At 29.5% G+C, this 23,708-nt stretch overlaps 1 protein-coding gene across 1 annotated transcript in view; it reads right to left on the bottom strand.

The window, feature by feature from the left end:
- LOC107440964 (splicing factor 3b subunit 3) overlaps positions 1-23,708 on the bottom strand; it is a 71,920-nt gene that overhangs the window by 32,646 nt on the left and 15,566 nt on the right. The window contains exons 7-14 of the mRNA XM_016054065.3: positions 22,806-22,868; positions 18,860-18,934; positions 13,631-13,734; positions 11,442-11,703; positions 8,670-8,742; positions 6,125-6,276; positions 5,040-5,195; positions 1,600-1,755 (exon numbers count right to left, since the gene is read on the bottom strand). Coding sequence (XP_015909551.1) covers positions 1,600-1,755; positions 5,040-5,195; positions 6,125-6,276; positions 8,670-8,742; positions 11,442-11,703; positions 13,631-13,734; positions 18,860-18,934; positions 22,806-22,868 — 1,041 coding nt within the window. The remainder of the gene's footprint in view (positions 1-1,599; positions 1,756-5,039; positions 5,196-6,124; positions 6,277-8,669; positions 8,743-11,441; positions 11,704-13,630; positions 13,735-18,859; positions 18,935-22,805; positions 22,869-23,708) is intronic.

The following is a 23,708-nucleotide window of genomic DNA, read 5'->3' on the forward strand; positions in this document are numbered from 1 at the left end:
TTTGCCAATGACTGGCGTGCTTCAGCTAGAATTTTAAATTGATAAAATAAAAATAATAAAAATAATTCTGAAATCACAGAAGTTTATAAGATAATTTGCTCTAGAAATGATGTTTTTTCTTTCATTTTTTGAAAGAAAACCACAATTTTTAAAGAACACGAAAAAAACATTTTATATTTTAATCAAATATGACTGTGAGTGGGGATTTTGTTACAAATTCAGATATTCAGAACATCATGAAACTGGGGGGAGGGGCAAATTCAATTTCAAAAATTAGATTTTTCGGCAACCTAAATCCATGACTTTTCATGATTTTTTTTAAAAAAATAGTTAAAATCATGACATTTCATGGCAAATTTTGTTCAAAACTGAAATTCATGACTTTCAATGATTTTNTTATTTTTCTGTTCTCATTTCAGAATAAAAAAAATTTGCCAATGACTGGCATGCTTCAGCTAAAATTTTAAATTGATTAAATAAAAATAATAAAAATAATTCTGAAATCACAGAAGTTTAAAAGATAATTTGCTCTAGAAATGATGTTTTTTCTTTCATTTTTTTAAAGAAAACCGTAATTTTTAAAGAACACGAAAAAAAACAGTTTATATTTTAATCAAATATGACTGTGAGTGGGGATTTTGTTACAAATTCAGACATTCAGAACATCATGAAACTGGGGGGAGGGGTAAATTCAATTTCAAAAATTAGATTTTTCGGCAACTTAATTCATGATTTTTCATGATTTTTTTTAAAAAAAATAGTTAAAGTCATGACATTTCATGACAAATTTTGTTCAAAACTGAAATTCATGTCTTTCAATGATTTTTCACGACTTTTAAGCTGAGCGGATACCATGTTAATCTCAATATGAATGCGAGAATAGAAACGGAATTTGAATAGGTGATGATTTTTATATGAAAGCAATATTAAAATGCACGACAAAATTATACGCACCAATCACGAGAGTAAGACAACAATTTAACTATTAAATAATAACATTAATAGACATATATTGAAATACCTTATGTAAATTAGTAAACCAAAATTATAAACACTATCTCTAGTGGGAAATTTATAATATTTATGTTATTTTATAATTAGGAATCCCGGTATAATAGTTTAAAAACAACCATTACCTATTAATACATAATTATTCTTCTCCAAATTATGAAACACAGGTAAATATTAAACTACGTCAGAAACAAATATTTTTGATGCAAGAGTTTAAATACTACAATACATTTCTTAAAAAGTAACAATAGTTGTTTAAGATTCAATTTAGTGAAATGATCAGCAACAGCTATTGGAATAGTATTTTCCAATAAAAAGCTATTAAAAATTATTTCTGGGAAATAATCAGAGGAAGCGTGCCAGTGGCGATCATAACAAGGGATTGGTTAAAAAGCAAAAATACTGCAGTTTCACCAAAATTCAGAATTTTTATAAAAATATCAGATTTGCAGATTTGATTTAAAAATTAGGAACAAATCCGTAAAATTCTGAACAGTTGACAACTATGATATGCTGATTAAATGCCATAATTAAAATGAAAAAAAAAAAAGTATTTTTAGTAAATGGTCAAAGAGAGAAGTGACTCACCGAAGGATCGAGAGATATGATGCGGACTGTGTTGTCCAGCAACCCCACAGCTAAAAACCTGGCTCTCTGCTCTCCACTGGGCACACTGGCAAGGGCCATGCATATAACATCTGCGGTCATCACTTTTCTGTCCTTGTATTCATTCAATTGGCCTGACTGAAAAGGTTAGTCAAATAAGAAACCTAGTAATATAGGCTTATAATGAAGAGACTACACTATATGCAAAATGGGCACAGCATATTTTCAAAACAGATTTTAGCAACTCATGGAAGAAATTTTTTTTTTAACCCATGACACACAAAAAATGTGCCATTAAGCTTGAATATAAGCTTTTATTTAAAAAAAAAAAATATTGTTACAAGATTTCATGGAGGAAATTTTGAGCTTAGGGTACACAAATTTATTATTTTTCCTTAAATTTTTGAGCTAAATTTCTAGATGGATAAACTTTCCTGATTTCACTGGACACCTGAATTTTCTAGTTTAAAGATATTGATAATAAAACATTGTGTTATAATTTCAATCAAACAACTTTTTTTAAGCATAAGGATTTGACTCATAGCATTACACTTGAGCAAAGAATTTTTATTTTATACAGGGTGTATGACCAAATTATTCAACAAAAAATAAGCACCTTTTAAGCACTTTTAAAAAATATGAAATATTTACCCCGACCTGCCCCAATTTAGGGTATACGGGTAAATGTTTACTAAAATCAAGAAAAACAGAAAAGTACATAAAATACAAAAAATACAAAAATACGAAAACATTACAGTCTGATGGCAACAGCAGTAAAACAATTAAAATGCTCTGAGAGTCCCGCCTTATACAGGGTGGCCACTCAAATCAGATTTCAAATTTCCCTGATTTTTCCAGATAAAAATCTTAAAATTTCCAGGTTTTTGTTTTTTTCTTCTTATAAAGTGTAGGATGTGCACAAGAAAAGTGTCTATATTATAAAATATTTTATTCAAAATGTTATTTTTTTAACATATCATCTTGAAAAAAATAATTTATTTTGACAATTTTCAAGATTTTTTTAAATTTATTTTTTAATGTTTTGGTACAAAATATCGAATCAAAAATCATATTGACCAACAAAAGAGTAAAATTAAATATAAATATATAGTTGGTTCTTAAAAAAACTTTTTTTTAAAATTAAAATATGTTATAAAAGGTTAAAATGAAATAAAAAAAATTAGCATTAATGCAACAATTGTAACGATTTGTCGACAAACATTGCTGTTAGCGATTGTAAAAAAATGTGTGATTGGTTGGTTTGCTGAGAAAAAATAATTCACAGATTTCTTTGAATGGGAGTAGAAAAGCTTTCAGAAAAAGAGTGCAATATAAAATCTATTATTATTAAATTATAACCAACTAATTTTTGGAGAATTTTATAAAGTTAAAAATACAAAAACATTTTGTCAAAATAGAAAAAAAAAATTACCACCAAAGCATCGGAACAAACTTGAGCCATAAATGGATTCAGCCCAAGGACAGAATTTAAAAACAGAAGCTAATATCCTAATCCCTTTTTCCACCTCCACCAGAATCTTTCCTAAATTGCACAGTCCCATAGCGGTCAAAGGTTTCTACATTCGTTTAGCAACCGTGGGAGAATTTTATGTGGCATTCTAGTTTAACAGAGCTGTAATGGAGCAAATTTTGATGCAAGCAAAGTATCGCTAAGTTGATGATATTTCAACTGTTTGGCGATACATTTCCGTTTAAAAAAAGTGGGTATAATGGATGAAATAATTTAAATTAAGAAAATTAGTAAATAATTTAAATAAGTGAAATTAAAAAAAATTATCAAAGAAAAAATTTCCAGCCTTTCTTTAAAATTCCCTGATTTTTCCAGGTTTTTATCCAAATTTCCCTGATATTTCCAGGTTTTTTCCAGTATAAAAAAAATTCCCTGGTAATTCCAGGTTTTCAAGGTGGGTGGCCACCCTGTTATAGTGTCGAAGCCAACGGGACTTCCCTTATAGTGAGCCAAAGACACAAATGAAAAATTTTACAACACATCGCAGGAAAGTACAGTATGACATACAATGCATCATGTGCTGGCAGTACATAGGATTAAAACAAGTAATAATACAGAGTAAGTTGGGTCGCTAAACCAAAGCTATCAATAACATTGTGACAGGTTAATAAATGACACAAAGTATAAACTGTTGATGTATTCAAGAACAGTAAAACATAAAGAGAACCACTAAAAAAACGTGCACCTGAGGTGAACATAAGAAAACATTAAAAGGTCACATTTAATCGGAGGTCCCAAGTTAATATAGGTCAAAGAACCAATACAGTCCATGACAAATTGACAACAGGTAAGACAGAAAAAAAAGGCGTAAGGAGCCAAGAAAATCTCAAATGTAAAACAAAAGGAGGTAAAGATGTAAAGTGGTAAAACAAACAATTATCAAATAGAATTAAAAGGCGACGCTAAAATTTGCAAAGCAAGGAAAGGCAAACTTTAAAAAAATATCATAACTAGGCAAGGTTGGAAAGTTTTTGACAATTGACAGTTCTATCTTGTTTTAACCTACATGTCGAAAAAAAAACCTTTGACATTGTTTTTTACTATAGTCAAAAATCACGAAATTTTGAATCGTGTAAAACGAATGGAGTTTTCATACGCTACGGACTGACAATACGGCGAAGTAGATTGATTGGGTTTGAATGAATTGTGAAAATGTTGAATAGAACAATGTGAGCTGTTTTTTTTTTTGCATAATTCGTAGCAAAAATCAACATGGTAAAGGAAAAATCTAATTTTGAAAAAAAGAAAAATAAGCATTTTTTAAAAACACCTCATGAAAAAGCACCTTAAGGGGCTTTTGAAAATCGAAAATAAGCACCTTTAAGCACTTTTTAAAAACGCAACGCATCCTGTATATGTAAAATGGGCTCAGCATATTTTCAAAACAAATTTTAGCAACTCATGGAATAAATTTTATTCTTCTTCCTTAATCCATAATCTTAATTCTTTAACACAAAACACTTATACGTGCCATTAAGGTTGAAAATGAGCTTTTTTTTAAAAAAAAAAATTTACAAGACCAATTTTTATGGAGGAAATTTTGAGCACAAATTTATTATTTTTCCCTAATTTTTTAGCAAAATTTCTAGATGGATAAACTTTCCTGATTTCACGGGCCATCCTGAATTTTCTAGTTTAAAGATATTGATTAAAACATTGTTATAATTTCAATAAAAGAACTTTTTTTAAGCATAAGGATTTGACTCATATAGCATTGCACGTGAGGAAAGAATTTTTATTTTAAAATCTGTTGACAGAAAAATGTTTCGAAATTACAAAAAAATGGTTTTTTTTTTTAATTAAACTAATAACATTAAATTCTTTAAATTGGAATGTTCATGTACTTAAATTATAAAAATTGAAAACAATAAATCAAAGAGGTATAACTCACAGGATCCATTTCAAAATAAACTAGTTCACCACCGGTTAGTGATATCACCACTTGCCGCTGGTTCACGGCACATTTTGTGATCGTTTTTTTGCCCGACGTGCGCCACTCGTTCACTCGCTTGTCGTTTCGTATGTGACGAATTCCATCAGGATATATCTGGAATTAAACAGGTCCAATTTTTATTTTTACAATGAAAGAAAAACACAATATACAGGGTTGACACAGAAAAAAATTAACAAATTAGTTGCTTTTAGTAGCCTAAAGCATGAAAATAGTAGCCGAAAACTAGGAAAATAGTTGCCTAAATAAGAACAAAAATTCATCAAAAATAGGACTAAAATTTTGTTAATGACTTAATTGTCAGATACCATGATCCATTTAGTCAAGCTGGTGGCAATTATGATAATTTTTATATAAACGTTAGTGTTCTAGAACTAAATTTTTATATAAAAAAAATTAGTATATTTGCAGAGAATTAAATACTTTTAATTACTAGAATTCATTCAAAAAATACTTTTTCATTAAAAAAAACACCCTTATTCTAAGAAAATTTTCATCTTATCAAAAATTGATTTAGCATATATATATATATATACACTGTAAAAAGTGATTACTCAAATTCAGAGTTCATGCATCGTAATATCGTATTTAAAATTGGGTTTTTTAAAATCGTGTAGCAATAACCGTTGCAATGGCGATTGAGAAACAAAATAGACTTACGATTGAATTTGTGCAAATTGAACGCATTAAAAAGTGATGACTCAAATTTGTAATCTAAAATGTTTCATTTTTTAATGTTTTAATTATTTATTATTTTTTAAGAAAAGAAACTCAGTGTGTTCAGATTTCGCGGGCTGCAGGTTTTCAACCCAATTTATGCTAAAAAAAACACTGCTAGGAGTACAGAGAAGCTTCCTTTTCCAGAAAATAGTTGATTTTTTTAAGCCTTTTCAGGCAAAAAGAGTTGCCATAGTCGCCTCATGCTGAAAATAGTTGCAAATAGTTGTATTTTAGTCACCTGTGGCAGCCCTGCAATGAAAGAAAAACACAATATAGTATAGAAAACTGAGCAATAAATGACATACTTGGACGAGGGCATTGTCACCGATCTGAGCGCAAGCCAGAGTGGGTGTTGTTCCGAGAAATCCAGAGTCCGTCACTTCTTCAACCGTTTCTCCAATCGACAAGACCAAAGTAGCATTGACGAAAGACACAATGATGAAAGCATCAAACTCCTCTGCAATGAAATCATGGTTACAGAAATATAAAATAGTCAAATTATATTAAGTTCTTCATGAATATCGGTTTGAGCTTTAAAAGCTGCCCTGTGTTTTCCCAGTACATATTGTACACATTATATTAAAGAGACATCACAATTGTATGAGTTGTATTGGGTTAACTATATTAGTTATAATTGCTGAAAAATAAACTTGTTTAATCAGAACAGCTATTCATACTTAATGCTATATTTGTGATTAAATGAATTAGTTTTATATCATCCTTAACTATTCCACTTTGAGTAGTTACCATTTTTTAAAAAGACGAAAATAAGAAACAAAATTCTATGTATTTTTGCTGAGAAACATTAAGGAAAAAAGGATGATCATCAATTAAAACAAATAATGCTATAGTAAATGAAATAGTTTAATATAGCTGAAACATCATCAGTAAATGTGAAACTCTTTAGGTGCACCGATTCTTTATTTAAACACGATCGATACTAGATACTTTTTCAAAGAAAAAAAAAAGAATGTTTAGTTTGGAATGATTTAATAATTGCGTAATTAAAAGAGAATATGGCCTATCATTTTTAAAGTAATTTCACAAGCATTTAACAGCACTAAAAGTTATTTTCATCATGCGAACAATTTTGCAGAGAAAAAAAAAAGTTCATAAAAAAATAAAGATCTGATAGAATATATTTAGAATAAAATTTGAAAAAAAAAAAAAAAACCTTTAAAATGTTTAAACACTTTCAGAATATCGTACAATGTGTATTATACAGGCAGACATTGTAACAACCCTTACAGACATGATGGGCGACCGCTAGCAATTTTAAATTTGGATACAGTTTCTAAGTATTCTATTTCAGAAAGAGTGTCTAAGTTCATTGAGAATTATAGTGTAACCTGTAAAAGTGACCACCTGAGTAAGGTGACCTTAAGAAATACACAGGAATTTATCTGCTATAGTGACCACTTGCTGAATGTCTAGGCGAGAAATACATTAAAAATAATAGGCTAGTCCTAATAAGTTAATTTTGATAAATAACATACCTAATGTTTCAACGTGAAAATAATCCATACCAGGGTAATACAGTCGAACCCCGCTATAGTGAACTCCCGGATATAATGAACGAAATGTTCGGTCCCCTGCCTTGCTATACACGTATAATGTTATTTTTTGTGGATATAGTGAANGGAAAAATCTGAAAAAAAAGCGGAAATCCGCGAATCCGCGGAAGAATCTCATCCCTGAAAATGTTCGGTCCCCTGCCTTGCTATACACGTATAATGTTATTTTTTGTGGATATAGTGAACCAAAAAAGTGAAGAAGTAGAATATAATGAACATTTTTCTGTCTTCGACTGATTCTTTTCTTCATTTTTTTTGGTAATAATTTTGAAATTTCTACTTCGAAATAAATACGTATACCGATTTTTAAAACCATCTATAGAGGGGAATGCAGCGATAAGCATTTTTTCCTGTTGGCTTCTTCTATCTCACTTTCCCATCCCTAAACAAACCAAGCAAATGTTTCCCACTCAGGCAGTAATGTACCTGTAAGGAGTCAGGGGGATCAATACGCATTTTCTGTCAGAGGGAATGAGTAATTATTCATGATTGGTCAAAGGGTTGGACACCATGTGTTGATAAGGCCGTCATTTCAACTCCTTTTGCTCTCAGTTCAGTTAAACGTTCTGCATTGATGATAAAAATAGCATAATCAGAAAAATTGAAAATGGGTGCAATCAAGCTGATATTTGAAGGAGAATATAAACTATCCAAATATGCAGTTTGCAATATATGGAAAAATAGGCAATTAATAATTTCTGCTCCTGAAAAAAATTTAGATGGCAGAAAAAGTTGAGAAAAGCAGATCACAAGGATGTTGTAGAAGCATTACTGAAGTGGTTCACCAATCGAAGTATCTGGACAAATGTCAATTAATTTGCTAAGCGATTTTATGAGACTACTTTTATGTGCTCGAATGACAGGTTAGGCAGGTTTAAAAAGCGGAATAACAGAAATTCAGGAATATTTATCTGAGAGTCAGGAAGTGTTTCCATATCTGATGTTGAGGATTGCTCATCAGCTAAAGATTACTAACTTTTTTTTGTACGCAAGACGAAGAGTAACACATTTTTTTAAATAACATAAAATAACACATTTTTTGCTACTACATAATATTTTTCAGTCATTTATTTGAATAATGCGTAATAAAAGGGAGGAGTTTGGAAACCATTAGTTAAATTGCATACTTAACGGATATAGTGAACTCCCGGTTATAGTGAACCGAAATTTCGGTCCCTTGAAGGTTCAATATTTATTATTATCCATTCAAGGGGATACATATTTTAATATCAATGATGGTGGGGGAAAAGGGTGTTTCAATTAAAATCATACACACCATCAGATTTTCTTTTTACAGTCCAGACAGCATTAGGATTTCCAGGAAGTTCTGAGACAGCCATTTCTGACACCTACGAAAGAAAAAGTTAATAGATTTAGTTGATGTTCGCGGTACACCCAGAATACAATCACCCCTGCTATCCTGCATTGCAGAGCATGATCCTGAAGCTGCTTTGAAACTCAGTGCCTTCTATTATTTGCTTGTTTATAGTTCCCCCGGATATTCAGCGCAATTTCTCAGTCAATGGATATTATTTCATGAATTTTCTTCTAATTAATATCTCTCTCTATATTCTAAAAAGATGGGCAAAATTTTAGGAAGTGATAGTACACACCCAAGCAAACAATTTTTACCCAAGAATGCATGGTCGAAAACAAAACGCAAAATCGCTAGAGGGTGTCAAAGTTTATGAAGTTCTGTTCAAAGTTCTTATATGAAGCAAAAACACTCAAAGAACGATGAACTTTAGTTATAAAAGCAAATTTAATGGCACGTGATTACAATAAGTGTTCAAAACAGTGGCCGACAGCGGCTATGCAACAGCGAAGAAAAGATAGGCGAACATTCTGAAACACACCAGGCATATCACGAACTTTCCCTGAAGTGGCCGAAAGCTTGGCGACAAGTAACGCAGTGCAGTAACTCGCAACAGGAATGGAGCTTTCACATTTGCATCAAACAATTTCCAAATGAGCCAGTACCTTTGCATTTTGTTTTCAACCATGCATTTTTTTGATAAAAACTTTTTGCTTGGGTATATACTATCACTTCCTAAAATTTTGCCCATCTTTTCAGAATCACCCTGATATATGTATATACATACACACACATATATATGAGTGTGTAGTAGTAAAATTTCATCATCTATCATCCTCGAAACCACCTACTTCCTCATTGAAAGGTGCCCGACCATCCAGAAGGGAAAAGTGCCAAAACCCAAGGCTCTAGAGCAGGGATGGCGAACCAATGGCACGCGTGCCACTTATGGCACGAGGCACAATATTTTGGGCACGCCACCGATCACAAAGTTCACTATGAAGCATATTAACAATTCAATTAAAATTCACAAAAAAAATAACAATTAATGCCAAAAAGTAATTAATAACCATAAAATACAAGCGAACAATAAATAACTAGCATAAAAAATTAACAGTTCTGCTTAAACTAACATTTTATAACCCTAATATATGCTATTTGTCATCTAATCTGCAACAACAGAAGTCACACTTATGCTACTTTCAGTTGAATTACGCGTATAACTGAGACATTGCAAAAAAAAAAAAAAAAATTTCGTAGTAAATAAAGAGTTTTGAGTTGATAGTATTTAGTATTATTATTTACCCAATAATCACGAAGTCAAAACTATTTGTCGGCGCGTCTATGACCTCATTAAAATACATTTTAGAAAAAATGGCACGTTGGTGCATGAAGGTTCGCCATCCCTGCTCTAGAGCAACCAGTCGGGAAAAATCCTGAATATTAATTACTATTTTACTCCTTTATAAAGAACAATCTAATTTAGCAATCAGTCCTTATCCTGTAGGCAGCTCTCATCGTTCATATCGCTTTTAAACTTCCTTCCCCCTTTTTTTTGTTAAATCTGTTTAGTTTCATTATTAAACTATTGTCTTTTTTCCTCCCTTGCTTCACAAACCATATATATACTTGTATAATAGATGCAATATATTTGAAAAGCAAATTTATACAATGATGGATTTAGAGCAATGCTGACGAAAGGGGCAATAAAGAGCATTCCAACCACCTGATGAATTAAACTTTTGTCTATACAAAATTTTAGAATGTGAAACCCTCTGTAGCACCAGAGATGTCATAAATTCAAAACAATGTTACGAAGAGGAAACAGTGTAAACGTGAAGCAGAGTAGGCGTCTGATCGAGTCATTAAGATAACAGCAGACAGAGGAACAATTGGGAAAGTGGCTGCCACACAATTCTTATGAAGTGCCCTCCTAGAAAGCAACATCTACATGATCATCAACAAATAAACAGAATTGTTACTATTTTTAATCAGGTTTGGCAAGGTTTTAGGACAGAATGGATTAATCCACGGTTTAAACCGTCCTATCCAAAACCCTATTACTCAAATTATGTCACAATTTTATCTGAACAATATTTAAAAGATAAAATAAACATAGAACTAATAACACATTGATAATTAAATCTACTAGAGAATATTCGTTTTTAATTTAAAAGTATAATGTTTTATTAATAATGCTTGACTCTTCAATTTAAACATTAAACAAATGAAGATTAATCAGTAATCAAGTTCAATGGGTCCTCTCATACAATAGTACATAACTGAAGTTTGACCTTGCCATACAGGTTAAGCTATTAGGGACTAAATGCTTGGTTAGTCATAAACAGGTTTATTTATCTATAGTAGTACTATTCAAGAATACTTTTATTTCATTCATGATGATATGCCCTTCAAAACTGTTATTACATTTTTCAGTTATTTTGTNAGGATAAGGTATTCAATTTTGTTGTTCAATGAATTATGGATCTTCAAAAATTATAAACCTTTTCATATTATATTATTTTCCTTTAATAAGTTAAAGTAAATTGTATGAAAAATATCAAATATTTATTGATACATGAAATTATTATGTGTACAATGGTTACACCCATAGAATTTTTACTTTCTACCAAAGTTCAAGGTTTTGGACACTTTAAGACACTAAAACCCACATGTCCTGTCCAAAGCCAGTTTAGGACGTCCAAAACCCTGTTTTTAATAAAAGATATTCACCTCTAATCCATGTCTCAGAACCCTTAATGTAGACCTTGGACCTCTGCCACAGGCAACGTAGAGCTGAGGGGTGTCTTCATTGGCCAAATCAGCTATTTGACAGTGCATGATGGGAGACAAACTTTCCAGTTCATCAACTAAAACAAGATTTTTCAAAGCCCTCGGTCCGAAAAAGAACGTGTCTCCCTCTTCCAGGGGAATGGCGCTGCTAAACTCTGGCTCATCATCATCATCTCCGAGATGGGCAATTTGGTACAGGTAACTTAAAATGGAAAATGTTTAATATGCTTTTAATAATATATACAAAAGCAAGAATTATTAACACAGATTTAACCCTTTGACGGTTAGGGAAATGAGCAGTTTTCATTCACTTAATACGAGCAGTACAATGAGTAAACAGTAGTCGAAAGTGGCAGCTGTTTTTTCCCGGTCGTTCTTCCGAAAATGTCACCCTTCTCTGGCGATGCCTAAGATAACTCGCCTCACGCATTAAAAAAATTTCTTAAAGTATTTGTAGTACATAAATAACAGCTTTTACAAACTTTAAAATGATTATCAAATATTAAATTATAAATAATTATAATCAATTATATAAATGATAATAGTTAATTATAAATATAAGACAAATATTAAATTGAAAGGAAATTGAAAGTAATTAAATAAAAATCTTTTTGTACACGCTATAAAAAATTACAGTAATTACCTAAAAATCTTTAAGAATCATAATCATCATCATAATTATTTAACTTTCGCTTTTGAGTTATTTTACTTTACAAACACTCTAAAAATCGAGCCAAAATAAGCATAAAAAAAAAAATTCCCCCTTCATTATGAAAAAAAATTCATGGAACCCGTACTGCCATCTGTAGACAGTAAAACCAACTCGTTCATAACCATCAAAGGGTTAATAGAACATTAAAATGTTATTTTACAAGCATTCTACATTGATGTTCTTATTTACCAAGCTGAGGTGACTGGTTTCAGTTTTCAGCAGTACATTTACTTTGTACGTTCAGTAGTTCGTTTACCGACTCTTTTAGTAGTTTTAGAATAAAAAGTCTTGTGCTAAATTTGACACATTATATTGAAAGAAGTAGATCAAACTTATTATCTATAAAAAATAAAGTTCCAGTATTCCAAATAAAGAACTAAAGGAGAAAAAACAAATTATGATAAATGTAAAATAAGTCATGGAAAAAAAAAAAGCTGAGAATTGATTTACCAACACTTTTAGTAGTTTTAGAATAAAAAGTCATTTGCTAAATTTGAGACATTTTGTACAAAATATGACACATTATATTGAAAGAAGTAGATCAAACTTATTATCTATAAAAAATAAAGTTCCAGTATTCCAAAAAAAGAACTAAAAGGAGAAAAAACAAATTACCATAAATGTAAAATAAGTCATGGGAAAAAAAAGGGCAATCTAGCTGAGAATTGAATAGATAACAGGTGCTGATAAAGCATAAAACTTTAGAATTTGCATGAAAAAATGGTCTGATTTAGAAATATTTGAGTTGTTTCTGTCATAATTAGAGTAATAAAAGCTCTAGGAAATAGCTCAAAAATAGGACTATTTTGAAGAAATTATAATTCTCTGTAAAAAAAAATAAATAAATAAATTGCAAAGGAACTGTAATAGTTGGAGTATCATTTGAAACTTCGTATTTTATTACTTCTGGACTTTGGAGTTTTGGCAACTTTCGGATCGCAGCTAGCGAAAAATCTGGAAATCCGGATTTTTTTCCGGAGCACAATCACCCCTGCAATATTTATTTAATTATTATTAGAAATAGAACAATCTTCCAAGTAATGTACAAATCAAAGGCTCCTCAATAAAGCTCTTGCAAAATAAATCCGTAATAAGTTTTGTCTTAGAGAATAAGGGAAATCTGAGTCATTACAATTGGTCTATTACATAGGTAGAGAGAAAAAGTCTTTCCCTCCGGTTCAATTAAAGGAAAAAAATCAAAAATGCATAATTTGAAGCCAAAAATAGATTATAAGACAGGATGTGAAAAGTAAAGTGTAAGAAAGAGCATTTAGTTCAGAATATTAAATAAGGAAGATTTAGATGAAACATAAAAAGATTAGTTGCAGCTTTTTATGTTGCGTATAAATAACATAATAATTTTTAAAAAAAATTAAGTATATAAAAGGCCAGAAATTTAAGAACTAATGTAACTTACTGATTTCCAAATTCAGATGCAACAAAAAGAAAACCAGTTTTTAATACACACAAAGAGGACGCAACAGGCACAGTGTCAAAATATTTCAACTTAACCTCACTCACCTGTAAAATAAACACTAAAGTTTAGAAAACTACATGTATACATAGCAGAGTCATTTAATGGTTCTTAGTATAAACTATGACTTCTCTTAAAACATAAAAAAAGTAATTTATAAAAAGCTTCAAATCCATTAAAATTACATTAAGAGTTATCTTCATTCTCATGCATCTCTATATGAGATTTTTTTTTGTTTTTTTTTAAAGTTTAGATTTTCACTCTGTTGAACCACATTTAATGCAACATTATTAATTTTATCAGCTCTACAGGGTGCGTAGCCAAATTATTCAACAAAAAATAAACACCTTTTAAGCACTTTTCAAGCACTCAAATAAATATTTTTAAACACTAAAAAAAAAACACAATTAGGTAGGATTGGAAAGTTTTTGAAAATTGACGGTTTTACCTGGTTTTAAAAAATAAATAAATAAAACTTTCGGCACTGTTTTGGACAATTGTCAAAATTTTTTTAATCATGCAAATCAAATGGCGCTTTAATACGCTACGGACTGACGATAAGCAGAAATAGATTGTGGTTAGGGATGTAACAAATATTCAGTATTCGGCCTAGCTGAATACTGAAGTTATTCGGTTGAATATGAATATTATTAGATATTTGGCTGAATAAATTCATAATAATAAAGAAAGATGTTTTTTTAATGTGCTTTTAAATACATTTAATCATGAATATTGCAGAGTTACATTTCACTGCATTAATTATTAGAAAATCTAACATTTACTCAATTTAAATTGTATAATACATAAGTGTACTTAATAATGTTACATAAATAAAAACGTTTTCTTGTTGCAAATTTATCATCAGATGTATTTAAACAAGCATTGGAATCCTTTACATTAAAATACAAATATATATAGTTTGTTAAATAGAAGCGTGAATACTATCTGAATCGGCAATTAAAATTTATTTGTGATTCCCTTAATAATATCTATTTATCAATAATATGCACTATAAATATATGACAATATAACTATTTATTATAAATGTAAAACATTAATTATCCATTTAATGGATGTCTTGATACTTAGAGAAACAAGCTACATGAGATATATGGTTTACAGGTATAAAAAAATCATTTATCATTGTAATGTCCAAAATTATGATGCAAGAATAATATTTTTTCAGCATTTATAGGAAGAAGTCTGTTTCGTTTGGTTCCATAAAATTTAAAAATTATTTAATTACAAAATTAAAATTTCAAAAGTGAAACTTTTTAAAAAGTTCTTAAATTTCTGGGTTTTAATAATTTTTCTGACAAAAGAGAAAATTAAGAATACATTTAACAGTAGTAATGAGTTCTTATTTTAAATAAAAGAGCATATAAATTACAAGTATAAATATAACTAAAATATGCTATTATTAATTATTTAGATTTATAAAAGCCATATTGCCTTGTTATTGGCATCAAGATATTTAAATTATTACAAAAAATAAATCAAGTTGTTAAAAAATTTTTAAGTATACAAAGATTAAAAAAGCAATTTTGTTAATATTTATTTCATTTTTAATTTAAAATTTGAAAATTACTTTAATTACAAAATGACAATCAAAAGAGAAATTTTTAAAAAGTAAGTATTCGGCCCCATCACTATTCGTTACATCACTAATTGTGGTTGAATTAATTGTGAAAATGCTGAATAGAACAATGTGAACACCATCTTTCTGCATAATTCGTAGCAAAAATCAACAAGGTAAAGGAAAAATTTTATTTTGGAAAAGGAAAAATAAGCACTTTCTTACATGAAAAGGAAAAATAAGCACCCAATGAAAAAAGCACCTTCAAGGGCTTTTAAAAAACGAAAATTGAAAATAAGCACTTTTTAAAAACACTACGCACCCTGGCTCTATCTTTTAAACCTTACAACTTACTTAAATATTCAAATTAATTTTTGATTTATATTGGTAGCAACACTTATCTACCCGAGAAAGAGTCAACTCTTCAGACCGAACTGTCAGGATTACTGGATATGAATTTCTGGAACTGGTCAAGATTTGTGGATATGAATCGTGGTAATGGATTTTAAACTTATGGGAATACAAGTTGCAATACTGGATTTTAAAAGTGTGTGAATATGAAGCACTATGTATGATTTTTAAATCACTTAAATATATATCTCAACCTATACAGGGTGTGTAGCCAAATCTTTGAATAAAAAATAAGCACTTTTTAAAAACTTTTCAAGCACTCAACAAATTCATATTCAATCAATGATATTATTGAAAAACAAAAACTTTTTATAAACAGTTTTAGCGTTAAAAAAAAAACAAAAAGAAACGGGTGTAAATAGAAACAATCAGTACTTTCCCACATCACCGAGTGAATTCAACTTGACCCTGAACTCAGAACAAAAGTACCCTTACGCCCTACGTCAAAAAAAGTGTTAGAAGTAAAATAAAATAAACAAGAACAAAATTAAAATAAATTAAAAAGAAAAACATTTCATAAGGAGCTGATATTCTCTATCTGAATTGGAGCACTCGGGTTTCGGTTTAAGTGCGCGCGCATGCGCAAGTCATAACTTGGGTACGATATGAAGTTCGCGTGAATGATTACGTAGCAAACTCCCCATTTTTCCTGAAATGCATGGGATCCACCAGATATCACTGAAGGGGAAAAAAAATTATTCGGAAAAAAAAAGCATTTTTAAAAACGCCAGCTGAAAAAAGCACCTTTAAAAGCTTTTAAAAACGAAATCCCCAAAAAAGCACCTTTAAGTACTTTTTACAAACGCTACGCACCCTGCTATAACTTTTAAATTAGGTAAATAAGGAAATCAATTATTCACATGATATTTAAAATCATGTGAATAAGAACCCCGATAATAGTGGATCCCGGAGCAGTTCCAGATATTCAAAATGGCGAAAATCACACGTAATAATGTAAATGTCTCATTAACAGGATTTAGCGGAAGTTTCAGAATTTAAATTTCAGACTGTAGAATTTCGTAAAAATTTTGTCAGATTATGTTTTCCACAAGCAAAAATCCGAGAACTAATGGTCTTGAGAAACGTGGAGTATCTCTGAAAAATAGTTTGCCCGGCTCCTAATTTTTAGACCCGGAAGGATGATACGAAACCCCGGAATACATTCACATGTACTAATCAAATTACAGACAATGATAAAACTGCCAAATCTAAATTAGCAATGGTCTTTTTTTTTCCTGACAAAAAAAAAATATATATATTTTTTCATTTTTATTTATATCAGATTTAAAAAATCCTCGCATCCTATAAGATTCATTTAAATTTTTTAAATTCAGCCATATGTTCTGCATGCGCACTCAGTATTTTAAATTTATTATGTGCTTTCTCAATAAGACTTAAACTCATTATAATAGAGCTTGCTTAATAGTGTTATTTACTAAAATGTTAAAACAAGAGTCTGAATGCTGACTATTTAAATCTGAACACCACATAATACTCCTGTGGCAGGAACTTCTTCAAGCTATCTGCGACAAAACTCTCAAGCATTAATATCTTTTTGCAAGAAACTTGTAATAGCAACATATATGTTACTAATTTAAAATACAAAAGTGCTGCGCTAACACTTTTATTTTTCTCTTTAGTGATAATTTTTTACTCCAATATTATGAGTGGTTTNAAGCATTAATATCTTTTTGCAAGAAACTTGTAATAGCAACATATATGTTACTAATTTAAAATACAAAAGTGCTGCGCTAACACTTCAGGGTGCGTAGCCAAATCTTTGAATCAAAAATAAGCACTTTTTAAAAACTTTTCAAGCACTTTACAAAAATGTTCAAGCACTCAAAAAATCCATATTCAATCAATGATACTATTGAAAAACAAAAACTTTTTATAAACAGTTGCAGCGTTGAAAAAAACCAAAAAGATACGAGCGTAAATCGAAACAATCAGTACTTTCCCACATCACCGAGTGAATTCAACTTGACCCTGAACTCAGAACAAAAGTACCCTTACCCCCTACGTCAAAAAAAGTGTTAGAAGTAAAATAAAATAAACAATAAAATTAAAATAAATTAAACAGAAAAACATTTCATAAGGATCAGATATTCTTTACCCGAATTGGAGCACTCGGGTTTCGGTTACTAGTGTGCGCGCATGCGCAAGTCATAACGTGGGTACGACATGAAGCATAGCCTGAAGTCCGCGTGAATGATTGCGTAGCAAACTCTAAATTTTTCGTTAAATGCATGGGATCCACCAGATATCACTGAAGGGGGGAAAAATTATTCGGATAAATAGCACTTTTTAAAAACGCCAGCTGAAAAAAGCACCTTTAAAAGCTTTTAAAAACGAAATCCCCAAAAAAGCACCTTTAAGTACTTTTTACAAACGCTACGCACCCTGCACTTTTATTTTTCTCTTTAACTGAACATGTGATAATTTTTTACTCCAATATTATGAGTGGTTTTCTCTAATTTTGTTGGGGAGGGGCACACAAATTATTTCTTTCGGTGTCCAAAAATATCACCACAATAAAAAAATAATAAAAAATCATGAAATCCGGAGTGGTAATTGCCGGAAAAACGATGGACGGCAAAACCAGGCGAATCGGACTTCTCGAATGTGTGTTTTGTTTTGAGATTAGGTTTTTGTAATAAATAATATCGTATAAAAATATCGGATTTAAAAACTGGAGAAATCAATAGCAATAGCTACCAAAAATTCGATGGAATTCTTGCCTTAAAAAGTAAATACGCAAATGCACGATTCGTTGTTTGAAATATATCGAGATATTTAAAATCCCAAGGAAAATCCATATGCATAACTGCCGAAAATACAATCGAAACATTACATCGATCTACAGTACTATCGGCGCTAATTGAGCATGATCCAAATATTAAGTGTTCATTTCAGTAGAAAAGAATTTTTTTTTCTTCTTTATACTTTTCAAAAGAAAAATCTTTCTGCAAGAACTCTGGAACATTCTGTGATTGTGTGTCGGTGATTCTACCATTGGGCTTAATACTAGATTAATTTCCATTTGATTAATTTGAAAAAAAAAAAAAAACTTTTAAGGGGCACACAAAAAATGAATTGCTCTAAAATGAAAAAACCGATTGCTCTAAGGCTTTTTTAAATAACGATTAAAACTATTTTTGTTTACATCCATGCATAATACTTACAACATCGTCATCAGTTTCTAAAGTAATCTTGAAGATATCACCTTGTTCAGACTGCACGAGGAAAAAAAACATCGACTAAAAATAAAGAAGAGAGAGAATATGTTTACAACATATATTTTAGATATAACCATAAATCATTTATAATATTAAACACTTTTATTTACGTGAATAAATGTCTTATCATTTTGTGTTACAATTAACATACTTGTCAATGATGAAATGCAGTTTTCTCAACGATGAAGATTGATTTGATTTTAATACAAAAATAATTTCTATCAAATGTTAAATTAACTTGCCGCTAAAAAAATATTTCGTAAAACAGGGTTCACACTCTCTAAATAAAGCAAAAATGAAGGACTTATTTTTTCGAAAAAAATGAAGGACTTTTTCGAAAAATTAAGGATCTTAAAAATAGTATGATCTTTTATCATCGAATATACCACCAGTGATAGTGACCTCTCTTAAAAAAATCAATAAATTAAAAAAAAAAAAAAAAAATTNAATTTTATTATAATGGTATAATTAACATATATTTGTATTAACTAACAAGGTTTGCCAAGGTAGGATCGGGTAATTTCTGCAAACCCAGGTTGGGTTTTCTTAAAAAAAGATTTTCAGATAGCTAAATGTCAATTTCTATGAAACTAAACCGTATTCCATTTTTAATAATTTCATTGAAATTCAATCGGAAAATTAAGTGCAGAAATTAAGATTTGCAGTTTTTTTTCCATACATTTAAAAAAAAGAGTAAATCAAGAAATTTGTGAAAAACATTGAAAAAATTATTAAAACTAGTTTCTATATTTCACTATTAGGCACGCATCACGTATTCAATTGTGGGACAATCATGCTAAATATTAAGTTATGCCAAAAAGTATATCTCTCTAAAATGATCGACCCTCAAAGCATGGTCTCATTCTAGGTGATAAGAGAATGACTTTTTTTAAAAATACTTTTAAGGACCATGGGAAAGCTCTAAAATTCATAAAATAATTATGTAATTACTTTTGCAAATAATATAATAAATACAAATGTGTTGCTCAGAAGAAAAAAAAACTTTAAAAAGATCTATTTGACATAAACAGAATCAAAATCGAGCATTAGAAAATATATTTTAGCATGAGTAATGAGTTTTTTTTTCTTCTTTTTTTTTGGAAAAAATATTGGAAATTCAGGCAAGTCAAAATGACATGTATACATTTTCTAAGATTCCTTTGAACATTTAAACTCATTGACATTTTTGCTTTTAAAAATGTAAAACTGTGCACAATTATTTAAAAACTTTTGAATTGGTTTTAATGCATTTCTTTATAATTGATTAAAAAAATAATAAATAATATAAAAATAACAAAAACATGCACCATGGAGATTACTTTTTCTTAAAAAAGATTTTCTAAAACAAAAAAAATATTAGAAATATTTAATTATTTAGAAAAATCTAAACCATATATGACTATATATGATATAAACTGAATGACCATATATGATATAACTATGACCATATATGATATAAACTGAATCGAGCATCAGAAAATATATTTTAGCATGAGTAACAAGATTTTTTGGGAAAAAAAAAGTGGAAATTCAAGGAAAGTCAAACTGAAATGTATACATTTTCTAAGATTCCTTTGAACATTTAAATTCATTGACATTTTTCATTTTAAAAACGTAAAGCTGTGCACAATTATTTAAAAACTTTTGAATTGATTTTAATGCATTTCTTTATAATTGATCAAAAGAAAATAATAAATATAAAACCAATGAAAACATGCTATGCAACATGGAGAAAACTTTTTCCTAAAAAAGATTTTCTATTAAAACTGTAAATTTCTTTTAAAAATGTAAAACTGCGCACAATTATTTAAAAACTTTTGAATTAATTTTAAATACATTTCCTTATGATTGATTTTAAAAAAATAATAAATATAAAACCGATAAAAACATGCTATGCAACATGGAGGATACTTGTTCCTAAAAAAGATTTTCCATTTAAAATGTTAACTTCTTTTGAAAATTTTCCTTTTAAAAATGTAAAACTGTGCACAATTATTTAAAAACTTTTGAATTGATTTTAATGCATTTCTTTATAATTGATTTTAAAAAAAATAATAAATAATATAAAATCAATAAAAACATGCTNATGATATAACTATGACCATATATGATATAAACTGAATCGAGCATCAGAAAATATATTTTAGCATGAGTAACAATTTTTTTTGGAAAAAAAAGTGGAAATTCAAGGAAAGTCAAACTGAAATGTATACATTTTCTAAGATTCCTTTGAACATTTAAATTCATTGACATTTTTCATTTTAAAAACGTAAAGCTGTGCACAATTATTTAAAAACTTTTGAATTGATTTTAAATACATTTCCTTATGATTGATTTTAAAAAAATAATAAATATAAAACCAATAAAAGCATGCTATGCAACATGGAGAATACTATTTCCTAAAAAAGATTCCTTTAAAAATGTGAATTTCTTTTATAAATTTTTCTTTTAAAAATGTAAAACTGCGCACAATTATCTAAAAACTTTTGAATTGATTTTAAATGCATTTCTTTATAATTGATTAAAAAAAATAATAAATAATATGAAATCAATAAAAACATGCAACATGGAGATTACTTTTTCCCCAAAAAGATTTTACTGAAACAAAAAAAATATTAGAAATATTTATTTATTTTGATAAAATCTAAACCATATATGACAAGATTTTATTTTTCCTCATTAAACACAAGAAGTGATATTAAAATACATTGGGCTGTCATGAATTTAATTTTCATTCTGTTTGGTCCAAAATGCAAGATGACAAGTCCAAAATGTAAGATGACAAGTAAATGTAAGATGACATTAATAAGCAAAACAATACTAGATGACCTTAGTAAAGCAAACCTTGAAATGTGAGATTTAGCATTTTATTATAGATCATTTTCCATATCTTTAAATTTGACGATAATTAGTGTGGATTAATTCTTAAAGAGCTTCAAAATATTAACTTAAATATTTATTATTTACAAAAACAAATTGAAAATTATGACAGTATTAGAACTAATAAACAAATTCGATTTGTTTTCGAAATTGCAACCACTTGACAAATACGGCAAAAAGTTAACAGTTCTTGCTTAGTCACAGAAATTCCTTTTTATTGCTTACACACGCACAGTTAATGCGGTTAGCATACCTGCCAACATTGGAGAAATAAAATAACGGAGATTTTACCAACCGACGCAATTTTGGGTTTACGACTACCGGTGTTTAACTTCACAGCCTTGTCATTTTGAACCCAATCCAGAAGACAAGGGAACTCCTGAATCAAGTACTGGGAGAAATTTGCTCTGAGGAAGATGTTTTATGGAACTAACTCGAGTTACATGGTGAGGAAAACCACGAAAACCTCCTGATGACGAGGGAACTCTAACCTGTGATCCATCTACCACTGAGAATAATTCACGTCAGCACTGTGGTCAGTGCAAGCCAGATGCAGAATTCGTATCGACCAGTCATCGCTGGGATTCGAACCTGGGTTCACCTAATTGGAAGGTGAACGCTCTATCCCCGGAACCATCAAGGCTCGACTTAAACAATTAACGCTCAACATACTGCAGTACTGGCAATAGCACCATCTGTTGAGGAATAAGAGAAGTATTTTTGCCCTCAGTTGATATTTTATTACCATTTTTTTTCTTTTTAAATTTCTTCAATAAGTACGGAGACATTTCAGAGCATACAGGTAAACAGGAGATAGTTGTGAAATACAGGAGTCCTTGTTAAAAAACAGGAGACTTGGCAAGTATGGGTAAGACAGATCTTTTATTGTACAATCACTTTTAAGACTACAAAAATGCTTAAAAAATTTTTTTTTCTTTTAAATTGTTAACTTTTTGTATAGATTTTAGGGAGAAAGAAAACTTAAAGGAGCACAAAAAAGAAAAAGGGTTACCTTTGTTTTGTGAGTGGCACTGCAAACAAAGATCATTCCTCTTTCTGGATCATCCAAATCATTCTAGATAAGAAAAAAAGATATAATATTAAAACAGCAATATACAAATATTTGTGTTTAAATGACACAGCATTGATCAATTGGCTTTTTAAAAAAAAGTACTATTCAACAGCTATGATAGAAAGTGCTCAAATTCAGCTCTACCAGGTAGGAGAGCTTAGCCAAAATTATACATTTTAAAAATCGTGATACAGAATGTATAATAAAATACCAGAAAAACTATTGCTTTACTTTTCAGTTTACTTCAGATTGCTCACATCTATTGCAATTGGAAAAAATAATGAAAATTTAAGCATTTTTTTCTCCAGATAAGCGTCAGAATCATTTTATATACCGGGCTCTGTCTAGGCCAAATTTACTACCATTTAGCGGTACTTTCACAAAATACTTTTTCTTAAAATTTTACTTTTGCATCCCGTTAGAAACGATAAATCCATATTTTTGTGTTGATTTTTTAATATAATTTTTAACTTTTACAAATTATGTATAAATTTTCACAAAATAGGTACCCCTCAGAAAAACCTAGACAGACCCCTGATATAAGTAATTTTTTTTTCTTTGCATCTCTGCTTGGGCTATTTTGAAAGAAATAATTTTTTTTTAATAAGGGACATTACAAAATGATGTTTTGTTCAGTTTGAATGGATAGAATTGATAGTTAAAATTTTAATAATTTAATTATGTAAAAATCTAATAAAAAGCATAATAATGATAAAAAATAAGTTAGTTTTTTTTTCTCTATCATTACTAAAGTTATTATTATATTTTCACAAGTTTTTGAATACTTTTTTCAAACTATTCTACCTTTTTTAATATCTGTCATGAATGGAAATGTTTTTAAAT

This window comes from Parasteatoda tepidariorum, chromosome 10 (genome assembly GCF_043381705.1).
Source record: "Parasteatoda tepidariorum isolate YZ-2023 chromosome 10, CAS_Ptep_4.0, whole genome shotgun sequence".
NCBI classification, from domain to species: Eukaryota; Metazoa; Arthropoda; class Arachnida; order Araneae; family Theridiidae; genus Parasteatoda; species Parasteatoda tepidariorum.